This window comes from Eutrigla gurnardus, assembly GCF_963514095.1.
Source record: "Eutrigla gurnardus genome assembly, chromosome: 5".
Classification (NCBI taxonomy): Eukaryota; Metazoa; Chordata; class Actinopteri; order Perciformes; family Triglidae; genus Eutrigla; species Eutrigla gurnardus.
In genome coordinates this window covers 21,036,288-21,053,438 of record NC_139919.1, presented here as the reverse complement: position 1 = coordinate 21,053,438, position 17,151 = coordinate 21,036,288, and the positions used below count along the sequence as shown (strand labels likewise).

General features: G+C 41.4%; 4 protein-coding genes across 5 annotated transcripts in view; 3 read left to right on the top strand and 1 right to left on the bottom strand.

The window, feature by feature from the left end:
• Positions 1-2: 2 nt before the first annotated feature.
• Positions 3-7,864, bottom strand: tbc1d10c (TBC1 domain family, member 10C). 2 transcript variants are annotated; one of them, XM_084010535.1, is made up of 10 exons: positions 7,769-7,864; positions 7,347-7,487; positions 6,100-6,199; positions 5,724-5,831; positions 5,370-5,476; positions 5,038-5,152; positions 4,653-4,718; positions 4,188-4,377; positions 3,387-3,544; positions 3-2,803 (listed from the first exon to the last, which is right to left on the bottom strand). In XM_084010535.1, the coding sequence occupies exons 2-10, from the start codon at positions 7,481-7,483 to the stop codon at positions 176-178; spliced, it is 3,609 nt and encodes a 1,202-aa protein (XP_083866661.1). In that variant the 5' UTR covers positions 7,484-7,487; positions 7,769-7,864; the 3' UTR covers positions 3-175. The 2 variants fall into 2 exon arrangements, with proteins under 2 accessions (XP_083866661.1, XP_083866662.1); XM_084010536.1 differs by having other exon boundaries at positions 7,347-7,483; positions 7,769-7,839.
• The window catches only part of kdm2ab (lysine (K)-specific demethylase 2Ab), a 40,276-nt gene continuing 28,611 nt past the window's right edge, over positions 5,487-17,151 (top strand). Inside the window, exon 1 of the mRNA XM_084010531.1 lies at positions 5,487-5,490. The gene's annotated coding sequence lies outside the window, so the exon portion shown is untranslated. The remainder of the gene's footprint in view (positions 5,491-17,151) is intronic.
• ndufs8b (NADH:ubiquinone oxidoreductase core subunit S8b) lies at positions 8,241-12,349 on the top strand. The gene is made up of 7 exons (XM_084009425.1): positions 8,241-8,325; positions 9,308-9,353; positions 9,429-9,494; positions 9,615-9,704; positions 10,498-10,670; positions 11,358-11,486; positions 11,860-12,349. Exons 2-7 carry the CDS (start codon positions 9,308-9,310, stop codon positions 11,989-11,991), a joined length of 636 nt encoding a protein of 211 aa, XP_083865551.1. The 5' UTR covers positions 8,241-8,325; the 3' UTR covers positions 11,992-12,349.
• Positions 13,026-15,768, top strand: ran (RAN, member RAS oncogene family). Its single transcript, XM_084009682.1, has 7 exons — positions 13,026-13,050; positions 13,979-14,037; positions 14,198-14,282; positions 14,460-14,585; positions 14,709-14,896; positions 15,012-15,182; positions 15,326-15,768. Exons 2-7 carry the CDS (start codon positions 14,005-14,007, stop codon positions 15,368-15,370), a joined length of 648 nt encoding a protein of 215 aa, XP_083865808.1. The 5' UTR covers positions 13,026-13,050; positions 13,979-14,004; the 3' UTR covers positions 15,371-15,768.

Here is a 17,151-nt window from a genome sequence, read left to right as displayed (position 1 = left end):
AAGTATGTAAACAATTATTATTTATTTACATGTCAGAAGGTTCAAGTATGACAGAGATTTAGGATGACAGACCGCACAACAAAAAGACCAATGAGAAAGGATGTAGAGGTCTGAAGTACTCAGTAAACACCTCCTCATTCCTCCAGATCCAATATCAAAGTTTTTTTTTTTTTTGTCAAAAGTAAGATTCAGCATATGAAGCAGAACATTTACGCATCTGTGATGCAGTCTTTGCAGATTCAGTCACATCACTGCTCCCTTTCTCTCTCTGCACCTTCGAACTCTTCCCCCTCGCCTGCAGTTTCCGCCTTTCACGCTCTTTCTCCTTCCCCATCTCCTTCTCTCTCTTCTTTCTCAACATCTCCTCCTCTTTCTCCCTTCTTTCTTTTTCCCGCCGAATCCTCCTCCTTTCCCTGGAGCTCAGTCTTTCTTCCTGCTCTTCCTCAATAGGTTTCCCCACCCCTGTTCCATCACTGAAGTCCTGAATCAAAATTTTGGGGACTTGCATTTTGGGTACCCGCTGTGCTTTTTTGGGCTGCTCTCCTCTCAGTCTCTTGAAGAGACCGAAGCGTTTAGGAGGGTCAGGCGGCTGCTGCTCCTCTTTTACCGCGGTCCTCTCACTCACCTCGGCAGACGGTGACGAGGTGACTTCTGAAGTCACGTCAGGAGGACTTTGGGTTGTGTTTACATCTCCAGGATTGGACTGTGAGTCGACTTGATTAGGAGTAGATTGTAATCGACTAGTTTTCTCTGGCGTGGTGAAGAGATCTTCGGAGAGCCTACGTGCTAACCTGGACCCGTGGGAGTTGGATGACTTGCGGATGCAGACATCCCCAGAAGACTGGATGTTGTGATGCCCGGAGGCTTGTGTCAATCCACTACTCTCCGACTCAGTCTGGTCTGTTGAAATATGAGATTCTTTGTCTTGGAGTTGTGGGTTACTGTCAGTATTTGGAGAGACTGTTGGTTCGACTTCTCCTCCTTCTGTGTTTTCTTGAACAATTTCTGTGTTTTCTTGAACAATTTCTGTGTTTTCTTGAACAGTTTCTGTGTTTTCTTCCTCTTCCACAGCGTCCATAATGACCAGCTTCGATGGTTGTTCTGGTACACGTTCCTCAGAAGTACTCGTCTCCACTGAACTCGTCTTCCCATCAGACTCGGGGGTGGTGAGAGTCACTGCTTCATCCTGTGTTGAAATCATCTGCATCTGTGGAGGTGTCGTCGCGTCGGTAGTCTCATTCATCTGACTTTCCGTTGGTGTTTCCTCTGCTTGTGTGTGATCAGTGTCAACCTGTGCCTCTGAGTGTTCAGTCAAGGGTCTCTCTCCCTGCTCTGTCGGTTCAGGTGCTACTGCATCGCACTCCTTCTCAAATGCTTCACTTGACTCCGTCACTGTGTCGTTTGCGACCGGTATTTCAGCTTCAGTATCGGCTACTAAGTCAATGCCTTCTTTTAGTTGGATACATGGTGAACACAGTATTAACGTTTCTGCTTTTGTATTTGAATCTGATTTTACTTTTTCAGCCTCAAATTCTTCTGTGGTTGCGTCTTCTTTGACATTTTCTTGAGTCGGTGGCAGTTCATCAGTTTCTGCCTCTGTTTGGGTGTGGGACTCTTCTTTTGTGTCTGTTTCTGCTAATGACTCATTGCTGTGGTATTTTCCGTCGAGTGCATCTCCCTGCGAGCTTCCGTCTGTCTCTGTGATCACTTCTGGCTGTTGCTGTTGTGTTTCCGTCTCTATTGTAGGATATTTGACAGCTGAAGCTTCAACTTGACTGTCTGTCTCTGAGCCTGGGCTTGTCTCAGCTGTGACTACCTGTGTCTGTTGCACATTTTCACTTTCTGTGCTCTCTTCTGGTTTCATGCTGGCCCCAATAGTCTGTTCTTCACTTGGGTATACACATTCCTGCATCTCCACCTCTGTGTTTTTATCTGTATCAGCATCTGTCTGTTCCTCAGCCTGGTTTACCGTCACAGCAGTTGTATGTTTATTTTGCTCCACTTGGTTTTCTGTTTCTTTATTTGTGTCTTTTACGTCAATTTTCAGGTGACTTTGCTGTTCCAGGATGTGTGACTGGCCGTTCGAATCCAGTTCCTGTTCGTGTTTAGCAGGAAGGGGAATATTTTCAACAGTCTGTTCTACGGCTGGACCTTTTGTTTGTTCTGTCTCCACATTTGTTTCTTCCATCTGTTCCTCCATCTCTTTTAATTGGCTTTCCTCCTTTTCAGTGATTCTTGTTTCCACTTGTTCGACCTGTTCTTCTATAATGACCATTTCTTCTACGCGCTTTGTTGGCATGTTTTGGATTTCCATCTTTTGGGGTTCTTCTAAAAGTTCTTTCTGTTCAGTTTGTCCTGTTATTTTCAGCTCATTCTGGTTTTTATGCTCCTCTAAAAATGTGTCCTCCTCCTCTTGAACGCCCTGCACCTTCTTAAAATGTAATCCCGTCCAGCTTCTCCGGTCCTCGTTTGCTCCCATCGAGGAATGCCTCACAACTCTGCGGCCGGCTTCCCATTCGTGTTTGTTCGCCTTTGCCCCTTTCCCCCACCTCTTTTGAAGGAGGGAGGGAGACAGCGAGAGAGTGGAGGCCGAGCGAACAAGAGGAACAGTCAGGTTCCCTTTCTCTCTCTCTTTCCTGTGCCGCTCTTCCTCGTTCTGCCGAGCCCTCGTCCATGCCATCCGGTAACCCTGGCAGCGACCTCTGGGGTCGAAGGTGGATGAGGGTCTGTCTTTCCTCCACTTTCCTAACTCCTTCTCTGTCTGCTTCTCCAGATCTCTGTCTGACAGCTGCACTGAACACACCTGAGAAATGAAGAAAGATACACACTTGATCTCGAAGTTGATTCAAATTTTCAGATCTTTAGACAAGATATTCCTTCATTTGGTGTTTTGAGCGTTGAGATCAGGTTACTGCAAAGACCACAACGTGTGATTAACACCATATTCATCATCATCAAACTCATCCCCGAAGAGACCAGTCCCGTCAGGATACAAATGTTTTATTATAGGATAAAGATGATCACAGCTAATAACTTTGTATTGATTTGCAGTGATGCTTCCCTCCGAGGTGATAAGTGGACTCAAGAGATGCCAGGAAAATGTCTCCCACCTGCGCTAAAGCATCTTCATTTATTTTCCTCCTCTCATTTAGTTTTTCTATGAGATACGACTGTGTGGTCCTGTTTGAAGCTTAGAAAAAAGCTAGTAAGTGAACCTTGAGTTGGGTTTGTTAAACTACTGTACATGTGATTATGTTTTAAAAGCAGGTAAAATTGTTTCTCAGTCACATTAAGGAAGCTGTCTGTCCTACCTGATAATTCACGAGTAAACCAGATGTTCAGAGAAGCTCCCCCTCCTCAACACCACCCATGCATTTCATTCTTACCTCCGCTATGAAGGTGTCGTCTTCCTCTTGGACCTGCTCCCTGACACCCCTCAGCCTCTCTAGAGTCTCCATCTGGCCCTGGCACTGCTTCCTCTGCTCGGTCCGGCCCAGCGCTCGACGCACCAGCACCACCGCTACCTGGAGCAGCACCCGCACCCCTGCATAGAAGAGAGGAGAGTGTGCAGGGGGATGGAAATGGGTGGAAATGATTTCTGAACAAATGATTACTCTCTAAATCACTCTGTTAATGTTAATTCCCTCATATTTGTATTTTAGAGAGTTTAGAGATAGGAGAAGCTTATGCAAGTATAAATTCTATAGTACAACAACTAAAGCAATATAGAAGCACCAGAGTGGTTTTTGACAACAAGCAACATGACTAGACTTTACACTTTATTGTCCCCAAGGGGAAATTTCTCTTCACAGCACTGTACGCGTCAGACCTGTGCCTGGACGGCAGTAAGGTGGTGGTTCAGTGGGTGTGCAATGATCTGTTCCATTGAAGTTGCAATGCATGCAATGGGCTTATTGCTTAGCTCTGCACAGTTGGGTGTGTGGAGACCAATTATCCTGACAGCAGTGTTTTCTTTGTGTGTGAGTTTAGTCCAATTATTAATAGATAAGATGATAAAGAAGCTGGTGAAATAATATTAGAATGGGCTTAAATAATGAGATATACAGTATTCTATACCGCATAATATCATTACAGATTATTGTATCTAAGAAATAACATATTTGCCTCTCTTTCATGACATAATTCTATGATTGTATGACCCACAGCAGTTGATGTGGAGAACGCACCATAGCAGAAAAACAGGTCCCAGACTCGCAGCAGTGTGTTGAACGGCAGGTGGCGTGTGAAGAGACACATGAGCCAATCGGTGGCGAACATGAGGGGCTCCACTCCATGGTGCTGCAGGTGTTTGTGTACAGCTGGACACGTCCTTTTCAAGACCCAAGTCAGCATGGCTGCATCAAACAGGACTCCCTCCTACAGAGGTACACATTCATACACAGCTCAGGAAAACAGATCCATGTAATAATTTGTTTTATGCTTTTGTAATTTCATAATAATTGGACGTTTTCTTGTAAAATATACAGTAATCTGGTACTCATAGAGAAAATAGATAATAATAATAATAATACATTTTGCTTAATTCATAGCACAATTGAAGAAAATTCAGCTGTAAAATTCCGTTAACTGCCCTACATGTAAATAATCTGTGTATAATATAAATATGTATACATGTGTGTACAAGTTCTCACCAGCAGAGGGCTGTAGTACCCGGGCAGGTACTGCTCACTAATCTGCACCAGACACCAGAAGGCCTCCTGTCAAGGTTACATGATGGCACATGAAATAACAATGAGTCAACATAAGATGCCACAATAGTCCCTGTGTGTTTTGACAATTAGGCAATTATATATATACAGAATTGTGTCAATTATGGCTTTTATTGTTTGTTTGCTTGGGATAGAATCCAGACATATGTCACAGATAGATGGAACTAGAATTTGATCAGATCCACTTTTGTTCTCCAATGAAAACCTAGATGAATGACATGTTTTTGATTGAATAAAATGTTTTTCCATGTTGATGTTTGCAGCTTCTATATCGGACAGAAGAGTTTAAGGTGTTGTCGATCGCTACCTCAGCAGGCATGTTCATCAGCAGCACTGCGGCCACGGGCCCTTGTGCCTGGCAGTAACCCTCCTCTGGTTGGTACTGAGTGTAGGCTTTCAAAACCCGGAACAAACCACGCTGCCTAGGCACAAACGCACCACAGACCTCAGTCAAAACCACAAGTTTAAAGCTCATGATTATGTTTAGATCAAATTCATCTTTGAATTTACAAACTACAAATGTAGGCAAGTCTAGCTGTCAACAGAAGAGGACAGGACTATAAAGATGGAGGGGTAGCAGCTTAATCTGTAGCTATCAGCTTGTCAATAGAAACAAATAGAGGGGTAAATGTTTCCTACCCATGCCCATCCTTGGAAAGAAACATTTCATGGAAAGGGAACTGTCGGTCCAGGTCTCTCTCAATGATATCCTGCCAGCTCTGCAGAGCGGGCTGTGAGTCCAGAGACTAACGCAGAGACAAAAGTTTAACCATTTAAAAATGCTTAGCTATTTTTCTTTAAGATATATACCCAAACATTTCCTTTTGCAAAGACATAAAACAGACAATAGCAACTTAAACAAGTTGTCAATTTCCTGTCAATTGACTAATCAATTGCATCATACAAAACAATATATTGCTGAATCCTACCATCTGTGGTTGTTGCTCCTGATTTGAAAGCATCTACCACAGTGTGAGTGTTTAGTTTTCTTGCCTTGTACAGATCTTCGTTTTGTTTCAGCTTGTCGGTAGCTCCACACAGCAGAGGCCAGCACTTTGCTCTGAGAGAGGCTGGGATGCCTTTCTGACACTGCACTTTCACCTGAAGGGGACGGTTGAAACAGACACAGGATCAGCTCGGCGTCGTCAGAAAAGGAATCGACACATTTCCTTGTTGTCAGTGTGAACGCTTACAAGCCTTTTTCAATGCAGACATTGTGATTGTCAACAGGAAAAGCAACATACTGTTATAACTGTAACAATGGCTCTGTTCTATTCAAGTGTCCCAGTAAGCCATGAACAATACCAGGACCCCGAAACTCAAGCAGACATGACATTTAGTGAGTCTAGGTGTCTAAGAGGGGACACACCTTACTGGTCTTCTTCAACAACATCCGATCCCATTGGCTAATGATATTGATCCACTTGCTCTCCCTCTGCCTGACCAACTCGGGGGGTGGGCCCACACTCCTGACACAAAACAGCATACAGGTAAGTATTTTAAACATATGACATATCCACTGCAAGAGTGAGAGCCTTTTAACGTGTGTCATCTATCTATAGGACTGGACCAAATGAAGGCCCGTTGAACGAGAGGCAGTGTGCAGAGTTGCGGCGTGCACTTTAGTGTGTTGTCATAGAAAGACGGCGCTCCGAAAAAACAAGACAGGAAACAGGAAAACCACACGGTAGCAGTGTGATGTCTCCATGGCAACAGGTCAGGATGTTATCAATGGGGAAAGTGTTCAAATGGCTGGTAGCAGTTTGTTCAGTCGGTATTTACAGTGATTTACCAAGATTATTTTGTGTCATTGTTGATTAAATGTTATGTAAATATGGAGTCAAGTAAGTTTTGAAAGAGCTGGCTGGTATCTAAAAGGAAAGAATCATACAGAATCATAAACCCCTCATTATTACAGCTCCTCTGTATGTCGTGTAATGTTACAGTAGGTTGTGTCTCTTCTTCCCTTTTTAAATGTTTCCTAAAGAGTTCCCTAGTTGCACTTCAAACAGGCCTGAGGCCTTGGTGTAACTTAAAGCCATGAAGGATGGCATTCCAGTAGATTGACCCTGTAATAATTCCCACTCATGAATATTTCTGCCAAGATGTTTAACTGTAGGTTTTATGCACTGGTTTATTGGTCTTTCATGCTGTCTCCTCATTCAAGCTCACTAAAGTTCAAACTAAACAAGACGTCGTTCACTCTTTAGCAGAAACATCTCTTGTTTGGTCCATTGCTGGGTAATTATTCTCAAATGGAATAAATGGTGTGGAAGCTTCCTTATTACGACCTGTTTACTGTCTTTTGACTGCATTTTGTTGATTGGAAAATGTGTCTTGTTGACTCTGTCTTGGATGCAGACTCATTGTTGCAGACTGTTAGGTCTCATAAAAGCGTTAGAAATATGTGGCCTTGCTTTGGGGGGAAAAAAACCAAGACATTGCACTATCCTTTAAAACTCAGTTAACCTGCAATCTACTGATGGATGCACTTTGTTTTCAAAGATATTTTTGCAGAGAATTCAAACGGATCACAGTATACCTGCTTTTATTAACAGTGCTAAGCTCAGTGACAGTATAGTAACGGTCTACGAGCACAAATGTGGAACTGCTTACCCAGCTGTGGATCCATTCGACAGGATGAAGCCAAAGCGGTCCGTCTCAGGTTCCAGACAGGCTTCCAACCCTGCCTCAGATCCAGAGCTGTCCTCTTCACTGAGGTTCTTCTGGGTTGGACTCGTTGGACTAGACATCTTCCTGGCAGAGAAAGCAATGTGACTGAACTATCGCCGTGACTATGTGAAGCTTTTATGGCTTTAATGCCTCCTACAATTAGATATATCAAAGATGTTCAATACCTTAGCACCATGAACTCCACTGATTAGAGTATTCTCTAAACATCTTAAAAGTACAAACTTCTTTTTTTTTTAGCATGAGTGTAAAGTGGTTTAAAACAACTTTCTCCCCTCAAACATAAACACAACCTCGACAAGAGGACAGTTGTGAAATATCTCAAATATCCATTTAAACGAACCTACCTTTTTTACATTTCCGTCATGTTTGATCACTCGGTTGTTGAACGTGAAGTGTGTGTGAGTGATAAGGAAGACAAACTTCCTCTCTCTCTCTCTCTCTCTCTCTCTCTCTCTCTCTCTCTCTCTCTCTCTCTCTCTCTCTCTCTCTCTCTCTCTCCCCCTCCCCTGCTACATGACACATGTATTTTGTTTCTTAAATCTACTTCCCCTTTGGTTATTCTAGCAGTGGAATTTAGTAATCATGGAATATGGTATTTTTCTATTAGCTGGCATGGAGGTAATATTTGAACGATGATGATGTTGTCCTTTAAAGTGCTTCCTCTTGTTTGGACAATACGTATGCTGCGTTTGCTTGCTGCAGGAAAATAGTGAAATTAAACCTGACTGTGGTTAATTTAGATTAAAGTGGAAAAATCAATACCAATAGAGCAATTGTATTGCGATTACCTAAACAGAGAAACCGAAATGAACGAGCAGCACCTGAATGTAACACGAATACAATTGCGCAGTTTAGGGACCGCGCTGTCTGCCCGTTGTATCATCAGAAACTTGTGACAGAGGTAAGTCTGGTTAAAGTTTATTCTAAATGCGATCTGATGGCTGTTGTTTGCCTGCTTTTTTAGTCTTAGGGGATATATATATATATATACACCACGTTTAGTAAATTGAGCTATTAGCAGACGTATTCTGCTAAATTAACTACAATTAATAGCCCTCCAGCCACTGGAATTGGTGAGCGACGTAGTTAACGTTACAGTAGGCCTATATTATCAAATCCTCTGGTATTATGAACGTCTGTACAAAATAAACAGCCAAATAAAGACACTTTAGACACTGCGTCGTCATGTAATCAGATTACAATTTTGCGATTTATATTACCAGGTTGCAGAAGATCAGAAAATCTCATACGAAGATTTTTAGATATTCATTCAGACAGTCTGCTAATTTAAATCTACTATATATGGTAGGCCTACATTTGGTTTATATGTGATTTAACTTGAACAAACGCCTACACACGTTTGACACGATAAAACATGGATACTTTTATATTTGTAGTTTAGATGGCGCGACTGCTGGTCCAACAGGAGTAACACAATTGTAATAATAATCACTGAGTGCTCTCAAACCTTATGCAAAGGATGTGTCACCGTTTTTCCCATTCTGCCGGTGTGCCGTGAATGTAGCACACCACTAACGTAACAGCAGGGATTTGTGGCGCAAGATTAGAGGATTCATGGGATGTATGCGCTCATACACACACACACACACACACACACACACACACACTACAGTCTATGACGGGCTCAGTTATCTGGCAGTCGCCTTCCCTCCCCGAGTCTCCTCTCTTGTTTTCAGTGAGAAGATTTTCTCTGGTTCTGTACATTTTGGTTACTCCGCCCCTTTACCCTTCGTTTACTAAACTATAATCGAACCATTCGGCAGTACCACACCAGCCCACTAGATGGTGGTCTGGAGCCCCAGTGGCTGAAAATAGGCGGTTTAAATAAGTTCATAATACTTTTCACTATATTCTCTGAACAGATGTCTTCTGCGCTGAGTCTGCGTCTTCACTGCTACTCAAAGCCAGGTAGGCTAAACTACTGAAGCAGTCATTAAAAAAAAAAAAAGGTATCATCTCATCCTATTTAGTATGTTTCTCCAGGCACATTTGGACATGTTCTTGGTGTCATTCGCCCATTCAGTCTCAGTATGCAGAGAGAAGGCTTCAGTAAGTACTGCTAAAAAAACAAGAGCTATTCATGTATAACATTCTCCATGGAGGGACCACATGTGACTTGTTTGAAATGATCTAACCATACACTCATCTCTCCCTCTATTCTCCTTGTAGAGTATGTAAATGCTCAGGAGCTGCCGGCAGACATGAGATCTATCACTGACCGGGCTGCCACAACCCTGCTTTGGACCGAACTCTTTAGAGGTCACACATACTGTGATTGCTGTGCAGATATGCAATACATATGGTTAAAGGCCTTGACGCTTATTCTATATTTTTGTGTGAAGCAACAAAATTTCGTTCTACTGAGAATTATTCCGATCTCCAAAATTACTAAACATACATAATTGAGTCAACCCATTGGGTTAGGCCTACATGTTGCTTTATTGCAGTGGGCAAAGCCACTATAACATAAGTTTATTCAACATACAGCAGCTTACTTTTACTGAAAATGTTCACAAGTGCACCAAATGTGTATCAATATAGAGGCTGAAAATAGTATTTTTGTTGTGTTTATTTGCCTTTAAAAGAGAGAGGACAACAAATCACATACAATTGCAAAGAGTCAAGGATGACTCAGTAAAGACTTATAGTATTAACACTGATGTCAGGAGAATAAAGGTGCAGAAGTCCAATGACAACACATTGTCAACAAGCTAGTACTATAAATGCCTGGACTGCCATCAACAAAATTCCTCCACAATTTGTAAAAACTTAATAAAAGTCCCCATAAAATTCACGATTTAGAGTTCCCTAACAAATATTTCCTCCAATTTTCTTGACAGTTGCCAAAAACAGCTGCGCCCAACCTTTTTGAAATAATAATTTATAAAATAATTTATGAATGAAATAGATTGGAGGTATGTGCCACAGATGGAAGAGAAGTCAGAATTTTTCAGCAACTAATGCATTAATGGTTTTGGTCCTTTTATAGAATGTATTGACAATAAGACAAATAATTAAGTGAGTCACATGTCTTTGAACACTTTACCGACAGGTTTGGCAATGACCATGAGTTACCTGTTCCGTGAACCTGCCACCATCAACTACCCATTTGAGAAGGGCCCTCTGTCACCCCGCTTCCGCGGAGAGCACGCCCTCCGCCGCTACCCTAATGGAGAGGAGCGCTGTATTGCCTGTAAGCTGTGTGAGGCCATCTGCCCTGCTCAGGTGAACACAAGCAGCTCTTTGTTTCTTTCTCTTTATTTTTGTCTTCACTCTCTGTTAGTGGATGGATTCAATTCAGTTTACTATAAAGTGTCCAGAGCTGTGTCCTCGGACAGCAGCAAACTCAACAAATGTAGGATGCTTGGAGGCATCACGTTTAGGGGGAAATAATCTGAAACCAGTCTGCACTTCTTACAACATCTGGGTATTTGGGGGGTGAAAATCTATAAAATCAATAGAAATAGCCTTATTCATATATAATTTGCATTCTGTTCAATCTGCATAACAGTGTCTCTTTCTTTGATATTGTTCTATAGAAGATATGGATTTTATTACTGAACAATGTAGTCTCAGACAAACTTTTTACAGCAAATTTTCTCTCACAAACACAAAACACAGCCTCTAAAATCATCCGTTATGTACTCAGGTGAAGAAAAATCTTCTTTAGGGTGTGGTGTGATTCCTATTACTGCTAGTACGCCCTATTCACATACCTACCTATAGTACATCCTGTACTCTATGCAGGATGACTATGTATGCTATGCTATGATTTGAATTCTACACACTGTTTATCCCCACAATCTCACTTAAAGTCACCTCACAGCTGCTGAGTCGGTGATTCAGTCATTCCTAAATACATGTCTTACCTATGACTATGGTTTCCCTTTCCTCCATATATGTGGAACCAAGGCCATTACCATTGAAGCTGAGACTCGTGCTGACGGCAGCAGGAGAACTACACGCTATGACATTGATATGACCAAATGTATCTACTGTGGCTTTTGCCAGGAAGCCTGTCCGGTTGATGCAATTGTTGAGGTAAGAATAAGCGTATCCTGTATACCGGATATGGAGATTCTAAGGAACAAACCATGGTGGTTGTTGGCAGAATAAAACCATTTCTGTCGCTTGAAATATGTATTTAATAAAAGGGATTCTTTCACATTTGTGCCATGGGGTCTTTTTGGCAAATAAGATCAGTTTCTTATTCTGTGTGCCAACACAAAGTATATAATACTCTCGGCTTCAAACAAGGTGTTTTTTGGATCATTTAGTGTCTGAAATGTAATTTCCCACACCAGAAACTTTCTAACTTTTTATGCAATATGAAAACATTAAACTTTACATTATCTGTGTAGCTTAAGACCGACATATGCTTAATGAGTATTTTTTCCTTCAATCCCTCTCACAGGGTCCAAACTTTGAGTTTGCTACAGAGACCCATGAAGAGCTGCTGTACAACAAAGAGAAGCTGCTCAACAATGGAGACCAATGGGAGGCTGAGATAGCAGCCAACATACAGGCAGACTACCTGTACAGATAGATCTGTAGACTGCTCACAAAGTTGTGTCATACAGGAAAATAATATATATTTTCATTTTCCTATGCATTAAAGAGATTATTTGTAGCTTTAAAATATTCCAGTGAATTGAAAATGAGCAGTGAAGCCTTGCAGCTGAAGATTCTGTTGTCGGCTGACAACTGAGAAAAAATATGAAACGCACAACTGATATGTCTTGTGATATAGTGATATTTGCTATTGTATGGTGTTGACACTTAGCCTATGCACAGTCTTTGATGGACTATTTTCTGTTGCACTTTAACATTTATTTTTAATCTGATGTGATAGTTGATACATTTCTGAAATTGTATAATTATAAGTAATTTTATTTAAGATACTGGAATAAATCAGGTTTTAAAATGTTTAACCATTTGTTCGCCTGTTTTATTAAAGCTGGTCTGAAGTAATTTATTGATTAATTGATTATTCAATTGGTTAATTCATTTATCAAGCAGAAAATTACAAAAAAAATCCCTGGATCCAAATGTCAAAATGTGGGGATTTTCTGCTTTTCTCTATTTTATATCGCAGTAATGTATTCTGGTTTGTAAACAAGCAATACATGATTGATTATATTATAAAACAAAGTTTTAGAGCTCTGAGTTGTGTATGTGTTACACTTTTCTGACACCCACACCTAACAATTTATTTATTTACAGATAAATATATATAATCAACAGATTAATCAATAACGAAATGATCATAAGTTAAAGAATAAGTCTAAAAAATAAGTTTACAACTAAGAACTAGTAATTGTGCTTTTCGTTTTTTTTGTTTTGTATTTTAGATATGCACAAAGCATACAGTCTGGTATAAAACGATACTTTGTGAGCTTTAATGTTGGGTTTAAAGGGGCTAGCTTTGTGTACGTTTCCTAGATATTTAAGCGTTTAACAGGCGTGCTGAATCATGGTCTGTGAAATGCGTTTTGCCGCTGCGGTGATCACATGATATGGGCGGAAACTGACTCATAGTCCACGCTGAATCTCCCGCGAACGCAGCCATTTACCTCTTCTCTCTCTTGGTAGTGAAACCGGTGAGGTGAGTGTCTATATTCTTTTCCCATTGCATTCCATCCTATAGTCCCAAGTTTGGGTTTATCGGGCAAGTTCGTTAAAACTACGGGAAACTTAAAGGTATGATTTGGGGTTTTAATGTGGCGTTGCGAGAGTAACCTTGTGAGGATGCGACTGTTGCATGAGGCCATTGATTTTCGTGTGCTAACGTAGCCGTTAGCTCGCTGAAAAGAATGGCTTCCATGCGTTGCTAGCTAAAATGTTAGCAAGTGCAGCTCTGCCTCATTTCGCTGCTTTGTTCTTGAGACCCAGTTTATCTTTAGTATAAATTACTGTTGTCTAAACCCACCTTGAAGGCGCAATGGCAGCTTCACGTGTTTCTTTTTTGGGGGTTAATTCAGCCACCAACTGCAACATGGAACACATTAGCTGGTCCTACAGCCCGATTGTTCCAGTCGAACAAGAAAAAGTGCGGTAGCGCGTCGGATGGCGCACTAAAACTACAACGGGGGTGGCTTGTTAGCAACCGCCTGCGTTGAAATACAGGTTCAGCAACGAGCTTATCGGTGTTTGTTTCTTTCTTTCAAATCCAGTCTCCTGTATAGCACGCGACGGTATTTGTTGCCATTTGATGCAATTTATACACCCAGACGTTAACGTAATGGTAACGTTTCCTGGCAACGTTAGCACGGTTAGAAAATTCTAGAATTGTGACTCGCTAGGTTAACAGGCGGCGATGTACAATTATAGCTGCTGACTGTAAACTGCGTCAAAAATAACTAAGGCTAATTCGACGAATCGAGACCATAGCCCCGTAATACCCGTCTAACGTTTAACGTCCAGTGTGGTCATTGCTAACATTGCTAGCTTAACGCTAATGACAACGTTAGCCGAGTGGAGATGACGTAGACCGCGCTAACCATTCTGCCTTGTTTGTGTTCATTTAATTTCAGACAAAATCGCAATCACGGCGGACTCAATGGCACAGTGTGTACCGGTGGCGGTGTTCAAGGTAAGCTTTCCCCCCCAGTATAGTATCACGTATGTCCTAATGTATCCGTATTTTGCGTGAAGATACTGACTGGTACTTGTGGCATTTAGGCTAGCTGTGCTAACGTTCCGTGTCGAACCAGTACCAACCAGTCTGAACTAAACGTGTTTCTTCCTGGCAGCTTGTCTTGGTCGGAGATGGAGGCACCGGAAAAACGACTTTTGTGAAGAGGCACATCACAGGAGAGTTTGAGAAGAAATATGTTGGTGAGTTAAGTGAATTGCATCGGTATATTACTGATGAGCTAAAGGTGGAGCTAGCTTGAAATCTCAACTCTTGATGCTTCATCTTTTTCAGTAAAGGATTATATACCAAGGAAAGGTTTTTCAAAAATATTTTTCCTCTGTTGCTTATGTACATCTTGCCTTTGCTTGTAATTTTAGCTACCCTGGGCGTAGAGGTGCACCCACTGGTATTCCACACCAACAGAGGAGCCATCAGGTACAATGTGTGGGACACAGCTGGCCAGGAGAAGTTTGGAGGCCTGAGAGATGGATACTATATTCAAGGTGCACTTCATAATCCTTAACATGCTGTTTTGGTCATTCAAACTTTTAACAGTCTGTCCAATGACAATAGATTTTCAAACGTCTTCATTGAATAACTTGTGAATACTTCTGTTACCTCCACAGCTCAGTGTGCTATCATCATGTTTGACGTCACCTCTCGAGTTACCTATAAGAATGTGCCCAACTGGCATCGCGATCTGGTCCGTGTCTGTGAGAACATTCCCATTGTCCTCTGCGGCAACAAGGTGGACATCAAAGACAGGAAAGTCAAAGCCAAGAGCATTGTGTTTCACCGCAAGAAGAATCTGCAGGTAATAGCAAAATGATGTCCATCCCCATGCACACCAGTCATGTGTGACTTATAGATAAGATTGGAATCTTCCCCCTGAACTATATCTAATGTTCTGCATACTGCTCTGTTCCCAGTATTATGACATTTCTGCCAAGAGTAACTACAACTTTGAGAAGCCCTTCCTGTGGCTAGCAAGGAAGTTGATTGGCGACCCCAACCTGGAGTTTGTGGCAATGCCTGCCCTGGCTCCCCCAGAGGTCCAAATGGACCCGAACCTTGCTGCGAAGTATGAGGAAGAGCTTCAAGTGAGTATTGCCATACAGGCCCAGTGTCTAAGTGACAGTAGTATATTTTAGTCCAGCAGTTTTAGCCAAGCAAAGATGAATAAATAAATGTTTTGCTGCAATTATCACTGGGAATCTGACGATGTCTATGTCCTACTTTCCAGGTTGCGTCGCAAACAGCACTCCCAGATGAAGAAGATGACCTCTAACCTGTTACCTGAATTTTCTCTCTCCTCCCTCCCCCCCCCCCCTTTCTCACTTTCTCTCTCTATCTATCTCTCTCTCTTTATCTCTCTCGCCCCCAAATGTGGATAGGAAGTTGTTGGAGCCCCACCCCCCCCTTACTGTAAAATCCCCTTTCAGATTTTTTTTTTATTTTTGAAATTTTTGTTTGTTTTAAAACTAAGAATTAAAACTTGGTGGAAAAGTTGTGGTTCTAATTTCACTGTATAGACGCACCCACCCTAGTGTCATTGGCATGGCAACATGCTACTCTTCATCATCGAGCACCCTACACTGCACTTACCCAGCTCACATAATGCTGTTGTATGGTGTATTGGATGCACATAGGGGAGTAAACTTTGAATAAAAAACATTCTCAATACAATGTGTGTTTTTAATTTATCTGGACAGCATTGTCCTGACTGTCACAGGGACACACTACAATGAAAGTATTTACAAGAGGCCTTTTTTCATGTTTGACTTTTCATAGTTGGTGAAACGAGATGCTTGCGTTAAAGTGCCTTAGGTTGGTTATCACAATTCTATTTTTTTTTTCTTACAAAATATCTCCTAAAAGGACCTGTTACCATGCAAGTAGTTCTTGACTTGCGTTAAACCACTCATCCCAAAGTAGCTGACAATCCCTTGTAGATGGGTAGTATGGTGAAGTTCTGCTGCCATGTTTAGGGTGTGCTAGGGCAGTAATGGGTCGCAAGCTTTAATATACCAACATGAAAAGAATTACAAATTTGTTTATGATCATAGAGAAAACTGGTAGTGTAACATGCCTGACACACTGATGGCCACCAGGTGTCAGTCGCGTTCTTTCATTCACGGCACAGTGGACACGCTCAACAGGATTAGGTAATAGTTTTTACTCTGCACATTCATTGTGACGTATGCTTTCCAGCCGGCGATTCCTACAAGGTTCGGGATTAGTATTCCACACATTTAGACATGTATTATTTTCGAAGCTGCATCATAGTACAGGACTCCTACATCTTCAGGGTTAAACCTCTCACTCTGTGTCTCTCTCCCTCCCTTTTAGTTTGATAATTTCTAGCATGATAACCCAATGTGCTGCATTCACGTTACATTACAAATGCGGAAATATAAGATTTCTACCTATTCATCCATTATGCTTTGACTTTTTTCCCCGAATTGGAGTTTTAAGGTCGAATAATACATTTAAAAGCCTACGTATTTCAACAATATTTTTGGTTTCTCCAAACATGGCTGCTCACCTTGATCCTCATTCTCAGGACCATTGTGATTTGATAAGAAGCTCCAGAAATATGGTGTACTGAGTGGACTTTTGAGATTATTTTGTCAAGGTCAAAAATAAACTTTCCATCTCAAATCTATCACATCTCATTGATGGAAAGCCATTGGAGTACTACAATTCAAATTCCATGACTATTGTTTCGATACTGTACAATAATGTGATGATCTGGACTGATGATCAGAATATCCAGAACCGTAAGAGTGGACCTCTTGTTGAGATTCTTTTCAACTTGCTTTCATAATTTTATTGTTCAACAGTGGGGCACCTCAATTAGCTGCAAAACTTTCAATGTTTTAATTATGTGGTTTCATTTTAACTTTAATTCATGGATTTCAATGCATTGAACACACTCCTGTGAAACTGGTTTATAAAGAGACATAAAGAGAAGACAGGACAGTAATATGCAACCCTTGATCATTCTTAAAGATCTAACAGGGACAGTGGTGGACACTGTATTCATTGACAGGATGACAATGTTCCAGT

Coding starts and splice junctions, on each gene's coding strand:
- ran (XM_084009682.1), top strand. CDS start 14,005: ATGGCACAGTGTGTACCGGTGGCGGTGTTCAAG. Junction 14,038..14,197: donor TACCGGTGGCGGTGTTCAAG/GTAAGCTTTCCC, acceptor TCTTCCTGGCAG/CTTGTCTTGGTCGGAGATGG. Junction 14,283..14,459: donor GTTTGAGAAGAAATATGTTG/GTGAGTTAAGTG, acceptor TTGTAATTTTAG/CTACCCTGGGCGTAGAGGTG.
- tbc1d10c (XM_084010535.1), bottom strand. CDS start 7,483: ATGTCTAGTCCAACGAGTCCAACCCAGAAGAACCTCAGTGAAGAGGAC. Junction 5,477..5,723: donor AAAACGAAGATCTGTACAAG/GCAAGAAAACTA, acceptor TCTCTGCGTTAG/TCTCTGGACTCACAGCCCGC. Junction 3,545..4,187: donor GGACCTGTTTTTCTGCTATG/GTGCGTTCTCCA, acceptor TCTTCTATGCAG/GGGTGCGGGTGCTGCTCCAG.
- ndufs8b (XM_084009425.1), top strand. CDS start 9,308: ATGTCTTCTGCGCTGAGTCTGCGTCTTCACTGCTACTCAAAGCCAG. Junction 10,671..11,357: donor AGGCCATCTGCCCTGCTCAG/GTGAACACAAGC, acceptor TGTGGAACCAAG/GCCATTACCATTGAAGCTGA. Junction 11,487..11,859: donor CGGTTGATGCAATTGTTGAG/GTAAGAATAAGC, acceptor TCCCTCTCACAG/GGTCCAAACTTTGAGTTTGC.